At 29.9% G+C, this 21,898-nt stretch overlaps 2 protein-coding genes across 2 annotated transcripts in view; both read left to right on the forward strand.

Moving 5' to 3' along the window:
* The window catches only part of LOC140447506 (spatacsin), a 92,633-nt gene extending 71,377 nt beyond the window's left edge, over nucleotides 1-21,256 (forward strand). The window contains exons 9-12 of the mRNA XM_072540195.1: nucleotides 823-1,014; nucleotides 1,865-2,404; nucleotides 4,777-4,976; nucleotides 20,165-21,256. Coding sequence (XP_072396296.1) covers nucleotides 823-1,014; nucleotides 1,865-2,404; nucleotides 4,777-4,976; nucleotides 20,165-20,522 — 1,290 coding nt within the window. The 3' untranslated portion in view covers nucleotides 20,523-21,256. The remainder of the gene's footprint in view (nucleotides 1-822; nucleotides 1,015-1,864; nucleotides 2,405-4,776; nucleotides 4,977-20,164) is intronic.
* On the forward strand, nucleotides 10,864-15,743 carry LOC140447507 (uncharacterized). Its single transcript, XM_072540196.1, has 2 exons — nucleotides 10,864-13,045; nucleotides 13,995-15,743. Exons 1-2 carry the CDS (start codon nucleotides 11,270-11,272, stop codon nucleotides 14,223-14,225), a joined length of 2,007 nt encoding a protein of 668 aa, XP_072396297.1. The 5' UTR covers nucleotides 10,864-11,269; the 3' UTR covers nucleotides 14,226-15,743.
* Nucleotides 21,257-21,898: the final 642 nt, after the last annotated feature.

Below are 21,898 nucleotides of genomic sequence, written 5' to 3' on the forward strand. Positions count from 1 at the left end.
CCAAAGTCTCCCACGATAATTTAAAAACATTTATAATTGCAATTGAGATTAATTCATGTGTTTAAGCAACAATCTGGGTTCAGTTTTATTTCTTTGGATATCACAAGGTCTTCTAAAAATTGTACTGTGTTTGGTAGGAGAAAAGGAATGATTATTACATTTAATGTGATGTCCAAAGTTTGATTTATCTGTGTTATTGAGATGTTCTTTGATTCTTTGAGCCTTGCTTTTTGTGGAGTCCAGTGTACAGTCATTTTTGTGTTTTTTCAATAAAAAGTAAATAGAACCAGCTTAAGAAGATAAATTTTCTGTAGTTTTGTTACCAAATGATCTCTCCCAGTAGTGATACTTAAATACTTGACGTAAGTGAGACATTGTAAACTTAAAATTAGTTATTTATATCATTGCTCTATTGTAACATAGCTCCAAATATAGCTTTGTAAGCCGAAAGCGCTCATCTGGAAATAAATGTTTACACACTTCAAAAATGCTTTGCTTTTTCCATTTTTTCCACAACACAACAGTTAACGTAGGTCGATAATGTTATTGTTTATACGGCTGATATTGTAAACAGTCGTTCACCTAATTTATAGAAATTAATACAGTGTTTAAAATGTAAAGTAGTGATAAATACTTAATAAACCCTTTAATATCCCTTATATACCACATGGCGATCTTTTTTATAATACAATTTATTTATAATGTTATTAAATAATAAGAATATTATAATGTATACTTCCATAAATAAATGTTTACAAAAATATTTGTCGTAGATGTTGCATTTTTTTGCCATCAGTATATTTATCTAATACAAATTTTTAGATTGCAGATTTTATTTGTGAGGAAATCATCATATCGGCTACCAAATATGTCACATCATACTCTGATCAATATGTTATGTGGGATTTGAAAATGGACCAAGATTTTCATTTAGTTTTACAACTCCTACAGGACAACTGTTCATTATTGGGCCATAAAATATATGCTTACGCCAGCGCCACACATAAGAGTCAGGTAAATGTTGTATTATAATTTTTGTTTCATAATCGAACCATTTTTTTCTGGTTTAAAATGTTCTATCTAAAATATAAGTGATTTTTCAGTTTTGTTTGTGCTCAACGACCAATGGTTTTTATTTATAATACTATATATAATAATAATGTAAAGAAATTTAAACTTTCACATTACAAACGATCTAAAACGTTTAAAATTGCTTCTTTTTGATAACACAAGTACGTTTTTCAAAACGACAGAACTGCAGCTACAAATTCTACAGAATACCATTTTCGCGGAAGTAGGTACTTCCCGAGACGTGCGATCGTTCATGATGTGAATGTTTAAATTGAGCGAATTTTAGGCATATTTCAAATGCCTCACATGTGTTGCCAAAACTCAAAACCGAAATTACAGGTTATATGTTTTGAAGATTGGGCTCTAAAAATGAAAATCCCATAGTGACTGGTCAATGAAAGTTATAAATTTTATTGATTTCATGAGAATCGTAAAAATGGTAAAAAACACTAAAATTACATTTTTTTAACCAAATAATATTTCGAACACATTGTGCAACTTAATTTAGAATTGGTCCGCTAATCAACTGGTTATTTGTATTCTTTTATATACAAAACACAAAGAGAAACATTTGCTTTGCATATTTTTTATCGTTAAATATTCTTAGCTGTATTCATATGCACGTTTTAGGACAGTCTATCGGAAGATTCCGATTGACTGTTGAAATTATTGATTTTCAATGAGTAGCGGATAATTACATGCGGTTATCTTTGGTAGGGCTAGAATTTCTATAAGTGATATGTCGTTGGTGTCTTAAATATGTTAATATTTCTACATAAATAATATATTTTAGGTTCTTGCTGATCTGGACTTTAAAATAAGCAAGTTAGCACTTGTTGTCGAGCTACTTATCAGCGCCCACGACTGCTTTACTGCTGACTGCAACATGGAAGGTATATCTATTATTTTGAAAAAATGCCAGTCAGTAATTTCACATCTTCTAACACTCAGAAGCTGGAAACTTATCGTCAGACTTTTAACAGGAATAGGACGATATACAGAAATGAATTATGTATTTCAAATCCTGCGTGAACATGACCAGTTCGAGTTTTTGTTAAGAAAAGGTTCGCGAAAAGACAACAATTTGAAAACGGCTCTATTAGAATATTTAAAAAAGTATTGTCCTGACAATAAGGAATTATATAAAATCGTGGCTCTTCACTTTACGCTGTTTTCGGAAGTGGCTTTGTTGTGGGAGAGGGAAGCTCATAGTATTATCAAGAATTTAATTGCAGTAGCTAAATTGGAAATGCAGAATAATAGACTTAATCCTGATGCCGAACCGTTTATATTATTATCAAATACGGATGGGACCAAGATATGCCTCAATAAGGTTTGTATATATTTTTAATTTACAACCATCAATAATCATCTGTTTCACATGTATGTCAATTTTTAAGTTAGAAACTTACGTATATTCAAAATTACAATTTTACTACACTTTTACTTGATTTGGAGAACTTTGTATATGCATATATCTCTGTGAGAACTAACAAATTAAAATTTAATTTATAGCAAGTAGTGGTAATAATCATCTATTTTTTTTGTTCATCATCATCATCTAGATCATCATCTATTTAAAAAAATAGATGATGATCTGGAAACTATGAAAATAGACCTTGGCAAAGGTGTGAGACAAGGCGACACCATCTCACCCAAGTTATTTACTTTGGCATTAGAAAAGTCTTCAAAAAACTAAATTGGGCCGAAAAGGGATTAAAAATAGATGGAGTATATCTTAACCATTTGCGTTTCGCAGACGACATAGTACTAATAAGTACAGATATTCATGAACTAAAATTAATGCTACAAGATTTAAATCACTAATCGAATCAAATAGGATTAAAAATGAATCTCGACAAAACAAAGATATTAAGCAACAGCCTGGAAAACATCAGGATAGATAACATCAATATAGAAAAGGTAGAACAATATATATATATATATATATATATATATATATATATATATATATATATATATGTATATATATATATATGTATATATATATATATATATATGTATATATATATATATATATATATATATATATATATATGTATATATATATATATATATATATATATAAGAGTAAGAAAAAAGAAGTACTTGACTCGTTTGGAAAAAATATATAAATGTTTTTGATGGGTTGGAGTCAATAAAAGGGGCTATTGGTTAACTATTTAATATCTCGAGCTTTCAATTGTGTTTACAATTCTTATCAAGAGCTGCTAAAAAAGACAAAATATCTTACAAAGTTGAACTATAAAGAAAAACATTTTTTGTTAACTAAAATTAGTTTCGTTAATAAAAATTGCTGCAAATACATGTCAAAAAGAATTAATACTAAAATGCCCTTATCTAATAAATTCTTCCCTGAAATTTTAATAATTTTGAAAACATTTTCTTAACAAAAAAATAATTGAATTTATAAATAGTTTAAAGTAGCAACCAATTACAAATAAGCCTCAATGTCATAAATACCAACTTAAAATGTTTACCTTTGACAATTATATTGTCAAAAATAAAATTTCGTTTAAAAATTCTTTTTTGTTTAGTAACAAAAAAGAAGAAGATTTATTCACCATTGATAGATGTCTGACATGTCTGAATCAAACCCTAGAAATTAAAAGAAGGACACAATTGTCATGGGCTGCTTTTGGTAAGTTGAGCTTCATTTTAAAAGACCTATGACACTTGTATACTACCAGTTGCAACTTATGGATTGGAAACTATGGCAATAACAAGAAAAATGGCAGAACAATTAAGAGTAACTCAACGGGTCATGGAGAGGGACATGTTAAATACGTCGAAGAACTAAAGTAACCGACATCATGGAAAAAATAGCGACATTGAGATGGCAATGGGTAGCACATGTAGCAAGACAAGACACCAACAGATGGTCTCATAAAGTGACATTCTGCAGACCTCAAGAAACAAAAAGAAGCGTGGGAAGACCCAAAAAGAGATGGATAGACGATATAACAGCTGTAGCTGGAAAGCAGTGGATGAGAATTGCAAACGATAGAAAAGGAGGAAGAAACGTGGAAGCAATTGGAGGAGGCCTATGTCAAACAATGGATAAATGAAGGCTGAAGAAGAAGAAGTGGTAATAATAAAGTAACACTAGAACAGCGTTCATACCATGAACTTTTCGATACATTCATATTAGAGTAGGCCACTGGTGACACAACTAAGTTGATCGACCAATGACTCACCATGATTTAGGGCATTTAAGTAAATGAAGCCTCTTAGGTTATGCTAACTGGTGGTGCCAACAAAAATTCTAGCAAGTGAACTAGAACTGGTGATTTACATTTGAGAATCCACTGGTGTCAAATATACGTACCAAAATTAACGAAGAAAGAAAGGAAAAAAGTAAAAAAAAACAAAACCTAGGTCCAAACCCAACATCAAATTTTTTAACAAAGAATCAATCAAAGAAAATATCTTCACTTAACTAAATCACAAATTATCAAAAATAGTCCGTATAGAAATAAAGAAAACAAATGCCGCGGACAAAATGTGGAAAGGAGGCCGGTCTTGATAGTATATCGGAATGGTGTGTTTTTGACTCTCCAAAATAGTTCAAATTAAGTGATGTTATATTGAACCTTGTCGATTTTCACTTATAGTATATTTTGCATCTGTCTGTTCCATTAAAACGTCATTTACAACTAAGTAGTACATAAAAAATATTTTCAGGCCATAGAAAATTATACTCATGCTACAGAATTTCACCTTCAAGGAGAGAAACTGGCAAAAGCAATGAATTCAGCAAAACAAGCAGAACTGATAGCGCTTCAAATATCTATGTTAAAAGGACTTCAGAATAATGCAACTGCTTTATGTCTGCTAAATTTGACTCATCACCAGATCGGACCGTTAATTACAAATAATCTTAGGTAAGTTACACTAAAATGTTTTTTAATGTCGGGTATACCCATACTTAACTCATATTCCATACACTTTAGTCCCCGTATCATTTGAATATTGGACTGTTGCCTTTAGTCTGTCAGGCTAAGATCTTCTACATCGTAGTCTGTGTTTAGAAGATAGTTGACATCGCTTGCCTTGGTAGGGCCATCTCTATCTGCTCTGACAGTAAGGCAGTTCTTAAGATTCTAGAATATAAACGTCCTTACCAGTCGTTGCTTTGATAAAAATGTTAACGGAATGAAAACGTTAATGTCATATGGAAACTCAGGGACACAATCGGAAAGATATCTTAACGTAACTTTTCCCATCCGCTGCAAAACAACCTCGTTACGAACTCTATCTACCCAACTTCTTCGTAATGTATATATATATATATATATATATATATACTAAGTGAGAGAGAAAATCTCACTATAATTGAGGTTATCGGTCCAGGAGAAGAAAAAATGAAAATACTATTTCAATCTTTTAATAGAAAACGTTTCGTGCAGTATTTCTGCACGTCTTCAGTTCCAATGATGGTGAAGTAACATACAGATATAAAGCAATGTCAAATATAAATTTGTCAGTCAAATCAGATTAAAATATATTTTATTTAGGTTTGGTGTATCTTTTTTGTCATTGATTGCGTTGGTATTTCTTTTTATTTCAATTGATTCGTATATCTCCCTCTTCTTTTTGTTTTGCTCGGTTTTTAAAATTTACATGATTTTTAAGTCAAATTTATGCTTCTTCTCATTTTCATGTTTTGTGAGCGAAGTAATGTTGTTCTTGTCATATTTGTGAGAACTAATTCTAGATTGAAGCACTTGACTGGTTTGCCCAATATAAACACCTTCACAATTAATACAGGGTATTTCGTATACATTTTTTGAGTTTTGGAGTTTGTTTTTAATTTGGTGAAATATTTATTTAAAAGGTTGTTGCCTTTGTGAGCCACTGTTATGTATGGCTAAAACATTCGTTAGTTGTTCTAATAAACGTTTTATATATGGAAGAGTTGTAAACGTAGTCTTGATACTGTTGGGTTTATTGTTATTTGTATTGTTGTAAAATTTATTTAGCCTTGATTAGAAAATAGTTTCGATTAGATGTTCAGGATATGCATTATTTAGGAGGGCATTTTTTGCTTTTTTTATTGAAGTTGGTCTGTATTGTGGATCTGTTAGTTTTATAGATCTATCGGCAAGACTTATAATTACAGACTTCTTATGGGAGAATGGATGATGAGATTTATAGTTGAGCTATAGTGAAGACCATGTTTCTCTTGTAAACCACATAGTTTTAACTGTGTTATTAATGCGATGTAAGGTGATATCCAGAAAATTTATTTTATTATTTTGTTGAATTTCTATAGTAAACTTTAGTTTTGGATGGTAACTGTTAAAATTATCTAAAATTTCGTTCATTTTATTTATTGGGATAGCGCAGCTACAGTCATCGATATAGCGGTAGAAGAATGGTACATTAAAATCTAAATGACCCATGACAGATTGCACATCCATCCATTTGTTCGTATATTTCGTCCTTATATAAAAAGTATATTGAGTTTAATGTTAACTCTACAGATGATTGGAATTCTTTTATGTTATTTCACTTCTTTTTAATGATGTCAGTGGCAAGTTTTATTGGGATATTAGTGTACAATGAAATGGCATTTAAACATTTTAATTTATAGTTATTTGGTACGTGAATGTTTTTAATTTTAGAAATAAGGTCATTGGAATCTTTAATATAATAAGGATTTTATTTGTGACATTAGAAATAATGTTTTTTTTTAAGAACTTTGAAAGATTCTCGAAGGGTGATTGAATGCAGGAAACGATAGGACGTAGAGGTGCATTCACCTTGTGTGTTTTAGGTAAACCAGAAATTTTTGGTGGAATAGCGTTGTGTAGCTTAAGTGATTTTGCTGTATTTGGTGATATATAACCATTTTTTGTCCCATCTGTCAATAAGATCATTATTTTTTTTTGAAAGATATTGGTAGGATCATTTCTAAGTTTATGATATATGGTTTCGTCTTTTAAAAGATCATTCATTTTATTTTCGTACTCATTAGATTCCATAATAACGGTTTTGTTAATTTTATCAGGTTTCAGTACAACTACATTAGGTTTTTCCCTCAAGAAGGCTTTCGTATTTTGAATTTTTTTATGTATTGCTTTATTTTTAAATAAATATTTATTTTTGTTTTTAAAATTAAAATATTACAACACAATTTGCATTTAAATTATAAATTGAATCTATATTGGGTAAACTGGTCAACTGCTTCGATCCGGAAATCGTTCTCACAAATATGACAAGAACAACATCACTTCGCTCAAAAAACATGAAAATGAGAAGAAGCATAAATTTGATTTCGAAAACATCAAAATTTTAAAAACCGAGCAAAACAAAAAGAAGAGGGAGATATACGAATCAATAGAAACAAAAAGAAATACCAACGCAATCAATGACAAAAAAGATACACAGAACCTAAATAAAATATATTTTACTCTGATTAAAATAATAATTATAACATCATAAAAAAACTCTAAAAGTTATAACATATCTCCACTTTACCTTTTTCGAAAACACAAACGATACAAATATTTATATATTAATGACAGTAAACCATGAGATATCAGATAACAACGTTTTACGTTTTGGTAAGTTTTTTATATATTTTACAATAACTTTTTGTTTTTAATCTTGTACATTTTAGAATCTTGACAAAGACAAGGGTTTTCTGCCGAAACGTTGATTTCAATGGCACAATCAAATCTAGCTGCATTAATATTACTTATTGAACTTAAATCCAAGAAATACTAATTTTATATTATATATAATATGGTTCAAGAAACTCCATAAAACTTTATATATATATATATATATATATATATATATATATATATATATATATATATATATATATATATATATATATATATATATATATATATATATATAATTATGCACAGATATCAAAGTGAGGTCCTGACAAGACGCGCACTTAGTGAGGACCGGTAGAAAACGTAGACATAATCGTTTCAACTCTTCATAGTGACCTTGACAAGTAAATAGCAATTAAAAAATGACCAATATACACAAAAAAAATTACGCATACGTGTCCCGCAATGTTCAAGTATATTGCCACCCAAGTGAGGCCATTATACGCAGCTGTTAAAGTGAGACTGTATATATTTTTTAGTTATGCACACAAAGTGAGGACAACTTTACGTGTATATTTACTTACAGCTCATCAAGTAAGGACCATACAGTGTTGTCGATAAATATGCAATTAGTGGTTTTTACCGCCCTTTTCTGTATAACACAGCCAGAATTATTGTTTCGATGTTTCAGTCACTTGTAGTTATAAAATAAGAAGGACGCGGACGCTTTGTTCTTGCGCGTACTGTTTGTTAACTTTATAACATTTTATTACCTAGGCTAAAGATGGACAGGAAAGCAAAAATTTTAAAAATGGCTTTAGTTGAGAAAAATAATAATCAAAATGGAGGATACGGTGATAGTTCAGGTATGTGAAATTTATATTGAATTATGTGGTACAATGTGGGCCAAGGAAAACAGTCCACCTCGATATTTGCGGTACATATATCTGTCAATTGTGAATCCCCACCTTTCCACTACCCCTTATTTGTAAGGTTATTCAATTCTCTATCTAGTAATAATAACATTGAGATAATTATTCATACAGAGTGTCCACGAAAAATTATTTTGAATTATATTAATTGACACAAAAAGAAGAATGTATGTAATTCATTTAACTCAAAATACATTCTACTTCTAATATAAAACAGAAAAAAATGTTTATTTTATAAATAAACATTGTTTGTTGCTTAAATTCAATATTCAACCTACCAAGAGGCAGATGGGTGGCAGCTTGAACTTTGAAACTAAGCGAAAAGCAATATTTATTTGACAAAAAACATTTTTTTTTCTGTTTTGTAACAGCAGTAGAATGTGTTTTGAATTAAATAAATTAAATCCATTCTTCTTTTTGTGTCATATAATTTTTTTTTCTTGGACACTTTGTATAAATAATTATGTTAATTTTTATACTACTAATAGAGAATTGAATAGGCTTTCAAATAAGCTAGCACACGACCTCTATTACCTATTTAAAAATAAGGGGTTGGGGAAGTGGAAGGGAGGGGGTTGACAAATAGATGTATCAAAAATCATATCACTGCAAATTTATACATTTATACGTTTATACATTTATTGAAGATATTTCACGTAATCCTGAAACAATGCAAAGTGACCAAGTGTCCTCAACTGAAAAAGAATATATAACACGATTTCAAGTAAATAAAGCTAAAAGAAATCTGTCCAGGATATTTGAAGTGGACATTCAAACACATACTGACCCAGGAATTTCAAATAGTATGGTAACATCATCTGTTGACGATCGTTATGCATCCGAAACGGAGGTCTATGAGGATAGTGGTGACGAATATATTCCTGATTCTGAAAACGCTTCTGATGATGGTACAGATAATGAATCCACTTGCTCTTTTAATAGAAGCTTAGAAATACCGGTAAGTGCTTTGCAAAAATAATAAACTTTATTAATCATTCAAAGGATTTACTTAATAGTTTTTAGATATGTTTTTTTTAAATTTTAAAGAAAAACATGTGAGTGAGAAGTTCTTATAATGTATAATAAAATGGAAAAAGTGCATCAACTTGTCTTAGATTTTTTGTTACAATACTATATTGTTAATAATTCTTGTTATTTCAAATAAGTGAAATAAAATTAACAATGAGCAAAGGTATGCTTACTAATAAAATATTTTCTTGCTTTTCTAAATCAGCTACAGGAAAAAATTACATTTCTGGATTGTAGTATGCCGAAAAGAACCCAAAGCAGTACATCTATAGATACTCAAGTAGAGGTAAAAAATCATTTTTATTTTATAGAATACATAATTTTTTGATGCAATTTCTCATTCTTTTAACATAGGTTAAGTAAACTTGTTTTAATAAACAAAGTTTGTTGTAACAACGTTTCAGCATCAGATGTCGTTCATCATTTTCAAGTTTAGAAATATTAACTATATTATTTGTTTGAAAGTCTAAAATGTTAAATTGATATTTAGGCAAACAAAATCTTGGAAAAAAAAATACCTAATACCATTATCTTTAAATCGTTCCAAACTTGAAATTGTGGCACATTTGATCCCGAAATGTTTTACAATAAATATTGATTAAACATGGTAATTAAATATTCTCAGATGCAAGGTGCATCTTTATCCGACCAGTCGTATGTTACAGCAATAAGTACTTCTAGCTTTGTTGAGTTATTATTGCTGTTGACTGCTGTTTTTCTCAAAAACGAAAAGAGATACGACATTTTTACAACAGACATTTTTTATGTAAAATTGATTGAGAATTTAATAAAATTTAGAAATGTTACCAAATATGCAGTGGCGTAGAAGTTCTAATAAAAAATTGTGCAACTAGTAAGCCTGATGATTGATAATAAGATGAGTTTATTTGTGTTTTAGATAAGTTTGGATGCCGCTTTAATAATTGTAAAATTAGAAGTCAATTTTGTAAATACCAGTTTTCAGATATTTGCAAAAAAACTAAAACATTATTTATACTTTATCACCCTGTATCTCAGAAACAAAGCATTATACAACCTATAAAACCTACATACTATAAAGTCCTACTACCTGTATATTTTAATTTTTCCATTTAATTTCACTGAAAACGGATTTATGGCGTCCAAACATTGTCTACCAATAACGTTTTATATATCATTGAATTTCTAATAAAAAAATAAATTTAAATCTGCAGAAAACTGAATTTAGTCCTATTGGAAAAAATTAAGTTGATGATGGTTCCAAAAAGACGAAACGTCGGATATAAATTTTTTTATAACGGTTTAATAGAGCATTAAAAGCGACAATGAAAAGGTGTTATTAATTTTGTTCTCAGTGTGTTAATAACTCCAAAAATAAATAAAAACCAAATCGCAAAATTTTGTTTTTTTGCGAATTTTTTTAAAACGGCTTAAGATATCCTTGATTTTTTAATGTCAAATTATTGCGCTTTTGATTACACAACTTTGCCCCAATTTAACCTTCTCTCTATCTCTTACCATTTACGAGATCCCCATACTTCGCATCTAATTTGACTCACCCTGTACAATACAATTAACTTTTTGCATAACTATTTTACAATTTTCTAAAATGCTTAATGTTTATTATTCATCACAAAAATTTTCTGTTAAACATTTTTTTAGGTAATGAGATCAAAAAAGAAAAGATTATGGAATAAAAAAGACTATTGCTTTTTTTGCGATACAGAAGTACTTAAATTTTCTCGACATATTACCCGACATCATGAAGCCGAGATTGAAGTTCAAGAAATTTTGTCATATTCAGTTGGTAGTAAAAAAAGAAAAATACTTTTTAATAAACTCAGAAATAAGGGAAATTTTTTAAAAAGTTGTACCAATGATCGTGTTGTCCCTGTGCGAAAACCTTTATTGGGAGAACTAGAACCAGCAACAATATCATCCTATTTACCTTGCAAATTTTGTAAAGGTTTCTATAAAAGAAAATTTCTTTATAGACATGTTAAGAAATGCCCTCATAATACAACAGACACCACAGAAAGAATTAATGCTCAAACAGAAGGACAATCTTTATTTTCGACATATTCCAAAAGTGATATTTTGAGGAAAGAAGTATTTCCAAAAATGAGATCAGATACGATATCGTTCACAGCTAAAACCGATAATTTAATTTGTGCTGTTGCAGAACGTTATTTGAAAAGTCACCGAGATAAACAGTTCCTACTAGTTGCATCAAGAAAAATGAGGCAACTGGCATCTCTTCTAATCGAAATAAAGAAGAAAATAAATGTAAAAAATTTGCTTGGTGCACTAGATCCGATTAACTTTGATACTATAGTAAAATGTACCAAAATAATAGCTAAATATGATACTGATAATGAAAGTTATGGAGCGCCATCACTAGCTGCTAACATGGGCACACAATTAAAAGAATGCATTGATGTAGCTTATAGTATAGAACTTAAAAGTTGTAGCACAGAAAGTGAAAATATGAAAAAATTAAAAGTTTTGAAAGAACTTATTTCAAGTGAATGGCAGTATGAGATCTCTACTCTTGCAAATAAAGATCTACAGCAAAAAAAATGGAACAAACCATCGCTCATTCCTCTAGCTGAAGATCTGACATTATTAAAATCATATCTGAATATTGAAGGAGAAAAATTCCGAGACATATTACAACAGGATCAAAGTAACGAAAAAGCATTTAGAATGCTTCAGGAAATTTGTTATGTACAGCTTATATTACTGAACAGACGAAGAGTAGGTGAACTACAACGAATGACCGTAAATTGCTACACAACTAATATCAACAATCAAATCTCTACAGAATTTGATAGTTGTATCAGCGAGAGTGAGAAAATTCTCATGAAAGCTTTCAAGCGAATAGTGATAAAGGGAAAACGAGGACGGGGAGTTCCTGTGTTATTTACAGAAGATATGTCTAAAAATATAGAATTACTTTTGTCTCTCAGGGACAAAATTATCAAACAAAAAAACGTGTATTTATTTGCTAATACTAAATCGGCGAACAGTATTAGTGGAACAAATGCTGTATATAAACATGTTAGGCTTGCTGGTGCCAAAAATGTAGCAGCTCTTACCTCAACAAAATTAAGAAAGCATCTTGCGACCATGTCACAAGTTATTAATCTGTCCAAGCAAGATTTAGAACAACTGGCCAATTTTATGGGCCATACGTCCGATATTCACAAAACGTACTATAGATTGCCTAGTGATATTTATCAAATGGCCAAAGTCTCAAAATTGTTACTTCTTAATGAACGCGGAGAAGCTGCCAAATATAAAGGAAAGAGTTTGGACGAAATAAATCTCGATTTAGATGTTGAAGAGCATTCAGATGACGATTGTAACGGTGCCGAGATTCCAGAACAACAAAATAATACAGACGTAGCTAATATTTCACAAACTAATGAAGAAGAATGTGTAAGTCATTTAATTTAAATAATGAATATTAAACAAGTAATGACTTTATTTTTAATAACTAAAGAAATGAAAATCTGAGTTGATCTCACAATATTTTATTTAAGTTGAAGGATTACCGGTTTCAAACTGGGGCCTGAAGATAGAATATAAGTTACCCAAAATATAAATACCCAAATCGGTAGCCCTTCATCTTAAATAAGCTATTGCAGGATAAGCTTATTGTTTTAATTTTTTAATAATTATTTATTGAGCTTAAATCTGATGTCACTTTTAAACATATTTTCAGTAGATCGATTTTTGTTCATATGTTCACTATCTTTTTTGGAACTTTTTTGGAAAAGGTTTCGGAATGTAAATAGATAAATAAAACTCTGTAATTTTTAATTAAGCTTTTAATTTTGTTAAAATCTACTTTAAAGCTTTAAAATAGTGATAACAAATCAATATGACCATAATGACATATATCTGACACCAACATCGTCAATCAACTACATAACCAAAAAATTCCTTGCTTTAATAGAATTTTACTATAGGATTTTATTGTTCCAAACAAAAATGATACTGACAAGAATGAAATGTTTATGGGTTATTAGTTTCTTAAAATCCTAAAAGTTAAATTAAAATGGCGATCCATTTTGTTACTTTATAAAAATTGAAAAATAATACGTTGTCAAATGTATTTTTATTTATTACCTGTACCCACGGACTTACTTAATAAAACTTAGTAAATCTGTGACAGTTTGATCAACATTTATACTGCAAAACAATTAAATTGTATAAGTAGTTATAGCAGATGTATGAACCAAACTTAAAACGTAGGTCAGTTTCATGGACTACTTTTGTTATAAGAATCTTTACTAAACTTCGGATTTGGACAAAGTGTCGCATAATATAGTCATTAATAAACTTTTACGTCACAATATGTTACTAATGATCTAATAATTTCCAGCTAATAAGAAATACCGTGCCCAGAAGACATAAAAAAAGAACGTTAGAACCCTGGACGAAACTCCAAAGAGATCTTGTTCTATCCCATTTTAAGTCCCACTTAAACAAAAAATTACCACCAAAAAAGCACGAGTGCATTGAACTACAAGAAAAACATAAAGATGTTTTTGTCAACAAAAGTTGGCCTAAAATTAAAATATTTGTTGTCAATACATACAATAAAATGAAATAAAAATTGTTTTTATCTTTTTGTCAGAAAAAATATTTTGTTATTTAGTTGTTACTGAATCAAAGATTACATTTCCTTTGTAAAATTGCGGTGCAATTAAGAAATTATTTTTTTATTTTCCTTGTACAATGTTTGAAAATGGATATTGTTTATAAATAGAGTAAAATAAATCATTTTTGAAAACAAAATGTTTTATTCTTAATATGAATATTTATGATATAATGTATAAATAAAATCTAGAGCTTTGGGATCGTCCAAATAAAAAAAGTCAGCAAAATAAGTCCAAATTTTGTATAATTATATTTCACTTTCTTTTATATGTGGCGCTTATAATATAAGCAAATTACCCAAAAGAAGTTGTAATATAACGATAAAAAGTTAGTTTTTTTTGCTGAATTTGTTTTATTTGTGCGGTTTTAAAACTCAAGATTTTATTTGATTAAAACCTATTCCGAATTTATACAAATTTCCCAAAAAATATTTCATTACCTTTTTATTTCTTAAATTAACACATTTTTTTTCTTTTCTGATTCTGTGAAAAAAATTAATCATATTTCATGTGTCATAGTTTGGGTCTAAATTAAGACAACTCCTACGAAAAAAGAAATTGAATGGTTAACTGCAAATAATAAAATTTTGAATGACAAAAGTATGAAATAGTTATTTATGCAACTAGTGTGTAAGGTGATCTTTTTTGACGAATGTGAAAGTCGCAGGCGAATCCGACAATTACATGAGTCGAAAAAGGAATCTTTACATACGCGTTGCATACAAAATTTTTTCTACAACCGCATTTTTTACGAAAAAATTAAGCAAAATTCTTTTTTTCATTTTTTGCACTAGTGTCAAAAAAATATAATTTTTTTTGCACTAGTTTACTACTGCAAAAAAAGATAAAGGGAAATTTATATTTTTAAAAAAATATTTATTTGATTTCAACTCACACTAAACTAGCAAAACTAACAAAATAAAGATAAACAAATTGATAACTTTACTACACACATTTAATTAAATATGAAATATCTAATAATATGTAGAAATGTAGCCTTTTATTCTGCGTTTAAATTTTTTAAAAATACCTATTAGTTTTCTCAGAATTCGAAAAAAATAAATGCGTTTTAAAAGAATTCCACCGAAATTTTGCGCTTACGTTCTCAAAAAGGATTAAAGTATTACACATTTTTGTACTGTTTGAATTTATGCTACGATCCACTGTTTTAAAGATTGGTTGAACAGATGTTGCCAGCTGTATGGTCCTCACTATGTGTATCGTAAGTTATTCAACAGGGCATAGAATATACATGGTTAGAAAATATACGCCAAAGTCAGCGCCTCTATGCGGAGAATCTCTGAACTAAAAATTGATGTGGACCATACAAAATGAGGTCCCACTTTTTTTTTGTAAAAAAACAGTTTTTGCTATAAGTACATGCCTACGAAAAAGTCATACATTGATATACAAAGTGAGGTCCATATACTGGACCTCACTTTGTACAGGACCTCACTTCAACCGCAGTTTCTTTTGATATGTGGCTCACTTCATACGCTGGGAGAAAATATAGATATATATATATATATATATATATATATATATATATATATATATATATAGATATATATATATATATATATATATATATATATATAGATATATATATATATATATAGATATATATATATATATATATATTATATAGATATATATATATATATATATATAAATATATATATATATATATATATATATATATATATATATATATATATATATATATATATATTTATGCATATATATACCGATTCGGCAAGATTTCAACTACCGTATACGTTATTCAGTATGTATATAAGATAACACTTAATTGTTTGAATACGAGTGAGACACAATCCACGCATGTTAAAGTAGCGAGTCTAATTTTTAAACAGTGTTGCGAAATTTCTGTAACATAACTCCTTCTAAAACATTAGTCGGATACATGAGTGTAACATAATGTTTAAATCCACTACAGTTCATTGTAGAATGAAAATTAATATTGCCCCAACAAACCTTACATGAAGTAATCATGTAAGTGTTATTTTTTAAACGATTATATCTTTACTTGATTAATTAACAAAGAATACTGAATTGAGAAATTGAGATGCGACAACAGCGTGAGCTAAATAAATAACGCACTTCAGTAGACAGACAAGGAGTATAAACCATTTGCCCTCTCTACGACTTCCCCTCAAAAGAATAGGCGGTGCTTATCTGTACAGCAGGTTTAAGGTCAATAAGGTAAGGTCTATTTCTTTGATTTTTAGCTGTCGTGATAAAAGGTTGAAAACAAATAATTAATATGCCAAGCGTATACAGTAGAACCTCGATAAGTTAAATTCCAAGGGAAAAACCAAATATTTTAAGTTATAGAGGTTTTAAGTTAAGGGTCTATGTTGTGATGGATTTATAGGTCAGAAGTTCATTAAAATATAGGCATTTATTATACACTACATTCATTTATTATACACGTTACAAAAAGTTAAAGCAATAATTAAAGGTATAGTCTACTAAAAAAAGTACGTGATTTTCTTTTGTTTTAAACAATTCATAGATTCTAAATCGATTTGATTTTCAATTACATAGAGAAGAGAATACGTTATCTTTTATGTTGCTACACTGCTCTATAAATGATCGTACAGTCGTTATACCACTCTTGCTTCGTTGATTGATATGCTCTTAGATGAAGTTTGTTGGTCGTCATTAAATTCATCGTCATTATCACTTTAATTACAGTTGTTAACTGATTCGAATATTTTTTCTTCCTCTGTTAACGTCCCTGCTGTGACTACTTTATCATCACAAGTAACGAAGTCGTCAAAAGTAATCTTTAACGCAGACATGTGGTTATTCCATCTTCATGATCATTATTATCTTTCTCTTCAAAATGATTTCTTGAGGTTCTGAAGCAAAACCACAGGTTCTAAAGCAGTTTTTCACTGTAAGGAGTGTTACGTTTTGCCATGTTTTGTCCACCATCCTCATTGCTTGAAGAACATTGATAGAAGAAATCGTATTTTGCTCCATATCAGCTATCATTCTTCTAACAACTTCTTTTCTGTATAATGTTTACTTTAATTTAATAAAAATTAAAATTTTTAATTATACCCTGATCCAAAGGTTGAAGTTGTGATGTTGTGTTTGTTGGAAGAAATTGTACTTTGATTGCCTTTAATGGTGGTATGTCCCCGTGCGCTGTTCAGTTGTCGATGAACAGAATAATTTTTCTATTTCAAGTTGCCCTTTGCTAATTTATATTAATCAGCCATTTTTTTAAAAGTTCTGCTGTCATCCATGCTTTTTTATTGGCTTCATAATCCATGGGCAGTGATTTTAAACCTGCAAAACACCGAGGTTTTTTTGACTTACCTATATAATTAAAGGTTTGAGTTTTTCTGTGCCCGTAGAATTTGCACAAAGCAGAATCGTAAGTCGTTCCTTGCTGTGTTTTTCTCCATGACATTTTTCATTTTTGAATGTTAATGTTTTTTCGGGAAGACATTTGAAAAACAGACCAGTTTCATCAGCATTAAAAACATCATTGGGATCATAATTATTCACTAAATTATGCAAGTCAGATTTCCATTCTTGGCAGACTGATTTGCTTACGCTCGCATTTCGCCGCACATTTTTTTTAAGACTAAATCATTCGTTTATTGAAATTCTCTAACCAGCCATTGCTGGCTTTAAAATTATCGATTTTTAGTGAATTAGCGAACTCTACAGCCTTTTCTTTCAGTATGGGTCCACTGACACTGATGTTTTTGTTTCGACACTGTTTTAACCACATAAACAAACACTGTTCCAAATTAGGGAACTCGGCAATTTTTGTCTCCTGATTCTTGTTTTTTTAATAGTTCGGTTGCTTTTTTCATGATGATTGATAATTTACTCTCGTGTATTCCAAACTGAGCCGCAACTTCTTTTCTTTTGAATCCATTTTTCACTGCTTCTATAGCTTTTAATTTATCAGCATATGTTAGCGTTGTTAATTTTCTTTTTGAACTCATTTTAAGCAAGGTATCACACAGTACCTAAATCGATGTTTCTAGAACAGTGATCAAAACTTATGATACAGTAAGCTGTTCAGCTGTCATTGGTAAACAATTTTATGTTATAGAGATTGTGGATTTAAGTTACTGAGGGCCAATATTGATATTATTTATTTAAGTTATCGAGATTGTGTATTTTAAGTTGTAGAGGTTTTGGGCTCCGATGGGAAGGGAACATATAATTTTTTGAAGTTATAGAGGTTTTTATGTTATTGAGGTTTGACCGATCGAGGTTCTACTGTATTTTCAAGAAGAAAAGATTCAAATGCTGAAATGGTATTATGGGAACCATTCTATTGTAGAAATAATACAGTTATTTATTGCTGCTTTTTAAAAACAATAACTTTTTAAAAAATGTTTTGTTTTCCGATGAATCTTCATTCACAATCCATAAACGTCATAATCCATCTGTCGTCCGCTATTGGTCTAGGGAAAATAAACAATAAACATTTGAGTATTGCTGTGAAAACACAATTCCCAAAGAAATTAAATGTGTGGACTGGCATTTATAACGATAATATAATTGGTCCATTTTTTATTACGGGAAATCTGAATGGACGAAAGTATCTAGATTTATTACGCAATCAGATTATTCCAGCAGTTCTAAACCTTGCGGTCAACTTCGATGATGTTTGGTTTCAACAGGATGGTTGCCCAGCACATAATGCAATCGAAGTTACAAATTATTTGGAACAAACATTCCCTGGACGAATAATTTCTACACGAGGAACAATAAAATGGCCCCCTAGATCACCATCTTTAGCACCTTTGGATTTTTATTTCGGTGGAATGCTAAAATCAAAATTATATCGGCATGAATTCGAACGAGCCACCAATTTAGCAGAATTGCAAGAAAAAATTGTTCAACTTTGTAGTCGAGTACAACCAAATTAGCTAAATGCAATGAGACTTTCTTTAATTGATAGATTCGGATTTTGTTTAGCTTAAAATGGTGGTTTGTTTGAACATTTAATTGGTTAGAGATTGTTTAAAAATGTCTTTAATTTTAATTATTTAGAATAATTTTTTTAGTTGGTTTTTTTCTTATAAAAATAATATTTATATTTAGTTAATGTTTGTTAAGTTAATTATTGTTTTATTTCCTAGCTACCACAGCTAAAAATCTACAAAAATTACATTTTTCTTTGTTTTCTTTCTGTTTTTCTTAAGATTTACCGACGGAAAGTTGGCGACGAAATAATTTTATGCAATGAACTGCACTCCCCATCAATGTCCGATAATTACTGTCGGTCATCGGTGTATTTTTATTTTTTATGCCGCTTCGCTGTGAAAGAAGGCGTTGCTTAAAATTTTAAACTCTTCAGGGGAATAATGCTTTGTTGCCACACATAAATTACTTAAATCAATGTTCTTTGTTAACTAATTAAGTAATTGGTAAAATCGATTAGAAAATAACAATTACGTGGCTACTTTATTTGAATTTTTTTGGGACAATATTAATTTTCATTCTACAATGAACTGTAGTGGATTTAAATATTATTTTAAATCCACTACAGTTGGACTCATGTATCGGACTAAAATTTTAAAAGGAAAGATGTAACAGAAATAATAGCAACACTGTTTAAAAGTCATACCTACTCCATCGAGATGGTGACTGCCTCTCACTTCTATTCAAACAATTAAGTGTTATCTTTGTTTCACATACTGAATAACGTATACTGTAGTTGAAAATTTGCCGAATCGGTATGTACATATTAATGGGGTGGGATGTATTATTTGATATTAAAAATTGTATTTAAAAGTTATTCAGTGATTACACTGAATGCACTAGCTATTTGTTTTAATAAGAAACAAGTGTATTTATATTAGATTAATTTACGTTTTTCGTACTTTTGCAGTTTTGACCAAACGTTGATTCTTGTGCAAGCTTACAACTACGAACCAGATTGGAGTTCCGTTTTATTTGCCCAATGTATTTTAAAGACCGACAATAACTACCTACAGTCATTTATGCAACATCTCTCTCTAACTGAGTCCTTAGTAAATGACATTTCGAGAAAGTTTCTGACGGCAAACTCCAACAGTCGTCAAGAAGTTAACAACATGAAAACGATTTTAAATAAGCTTCCATCGGTGCACACTAAGTATAGAATCGCAAGTGAGCTGAGTTTTACCGATATTGTGGAGGACTTAATAATGAGTGGACAGCTGGCTTATCTAAAGGATACGGTATGGAAAAGAGGTTACAACAATTAATAGTAACATTTTTACTGAGGTCCAAATCTTTTTAAGATCTTAATTCTTTGTAAGTAATGCAGAAGCAAATTATTGTAGGTGGAAGAATTATTTCACAGATGTAACTAATGTGTTTAATATTTTATCGGTCACATCACGGTTTTATCACATCATCAACTAGCCTATATCTGACCACTGCTGAACGTAGGCCTTCCGTAAAATTTTCTACATATTTTTGTTAATATGAGAAACACGTCATATAATGCAATAATTTTAAATCATGCCATTCCACGTAATTACCCCATCCAGTGGGTATATCTGCGCATCGTTGGGAAGTAATTCCGCACATAATTAAAAACGCTACAAAGGTTTATTTTTTTATTAAAACTTGTTAAAAGAAAGCAGAAATTAATTTTTACAATTGTCACAAACATAATCTTCAGATACATCTACATCGTAGCAGTCTGCATGGGTCCATTTAAAACACAACGTGCATCGGTACCATGGTTTATTGTCTTTACCAAATTCCCCACATATGGCACAAATGTTTTCCGTAGAATTGACATCTAGATCAAGTTCATCATCGTCGCAAATGTGTTTTTCATCCAATGACTCTTCCGTAGTTGAACTGAAATTTTCCTTTTCGTCTGATTTTCCTTTTTGATTTTTTTGTGTTTGGAGTTCCTTTACGTTTTATATTTTCATTTTTTAAAACATTTTTGGATTTTATCTTTGCACTGATGCCGCACTTTTTATTTTGTTTAGTTATCATTCATTTTTTTCTTCAACATCCTCTAATTGTTTTTTCATTGGAGTTTGATGTTAATATTTCAGGATGTAGGGATTTTTTTTTATTTGATTTCGTGGTTGTTTGTTAATTTGTAATATCTTGAAGAGGAGCTATTTATTCAATTATGATATCAAAAGTTGGAGATACACATTTTTAGACTGAACATTGTGTTTACCAGGCATTTGAAGAGGTCTCGGCGTTATTGAGAACTGATGCTGAACAAATATTTGGTCAACAGATAATGATTGAGAACGAATGTGAGCTGGACCAGTACCCGCTAGAAATCCAATGACGTCTTCAACTTCTTTATCGATTAGATTGAACATGTTCCTCTGATAAAAATGGAGCAAATTCTTCATCTGATTTACTTAATTAATCATGGAATTTATCTGAATCCAACGGAAAAATGCCTGCAGCTTTAAAATCAGATATGGCTTTATCCATTATCACCACGTTTAAATCAACCAATTTAAATATTTCAGCTAATTTATAGTCAGTTATTTTTTCAAACTGATGTGCTCTTGTATTTGTCACACTGTTTATTATAGACTGTTTTGTGGGAGCTTAAAATGACAAATCTAAGGGATGTAGCCTATGGGAGCTATGG

Source organism: Diabrotica undecimpunctata, chromosome 8 (genome assembly GCF_040954645.1).
Source record: "Diabrotica undecimpunctata isolate CICGRU chromosome 8, icDiaUnde3, whole genome shotgun sequence".
Taxonomy (NCBI): domain Eukaryota; kingdom Metazoa; phylum Arthropoda; class Insecta; order Coleoptera; family Chrysomelidae; genus Diabrotica; species Diabrotica undecimpunctata.

Bases quoted from the DNA above. Each gene is read 5' to 3' on its own strand.
- LOC140447507 (XM_072540196.1), top strand. From the start codon at position 11,270: ATGAGATCAAAAAAGAAAAGATTATGGAATAAAAAAGACTATTGCTTT. The intron at 13,046-13,994 runs GTAAGTCATTTA...AATAATTTCCAG, and splicing joins AAACTAATGAAGAAGAATGT to CTAATAAGAAATACCGTGCC.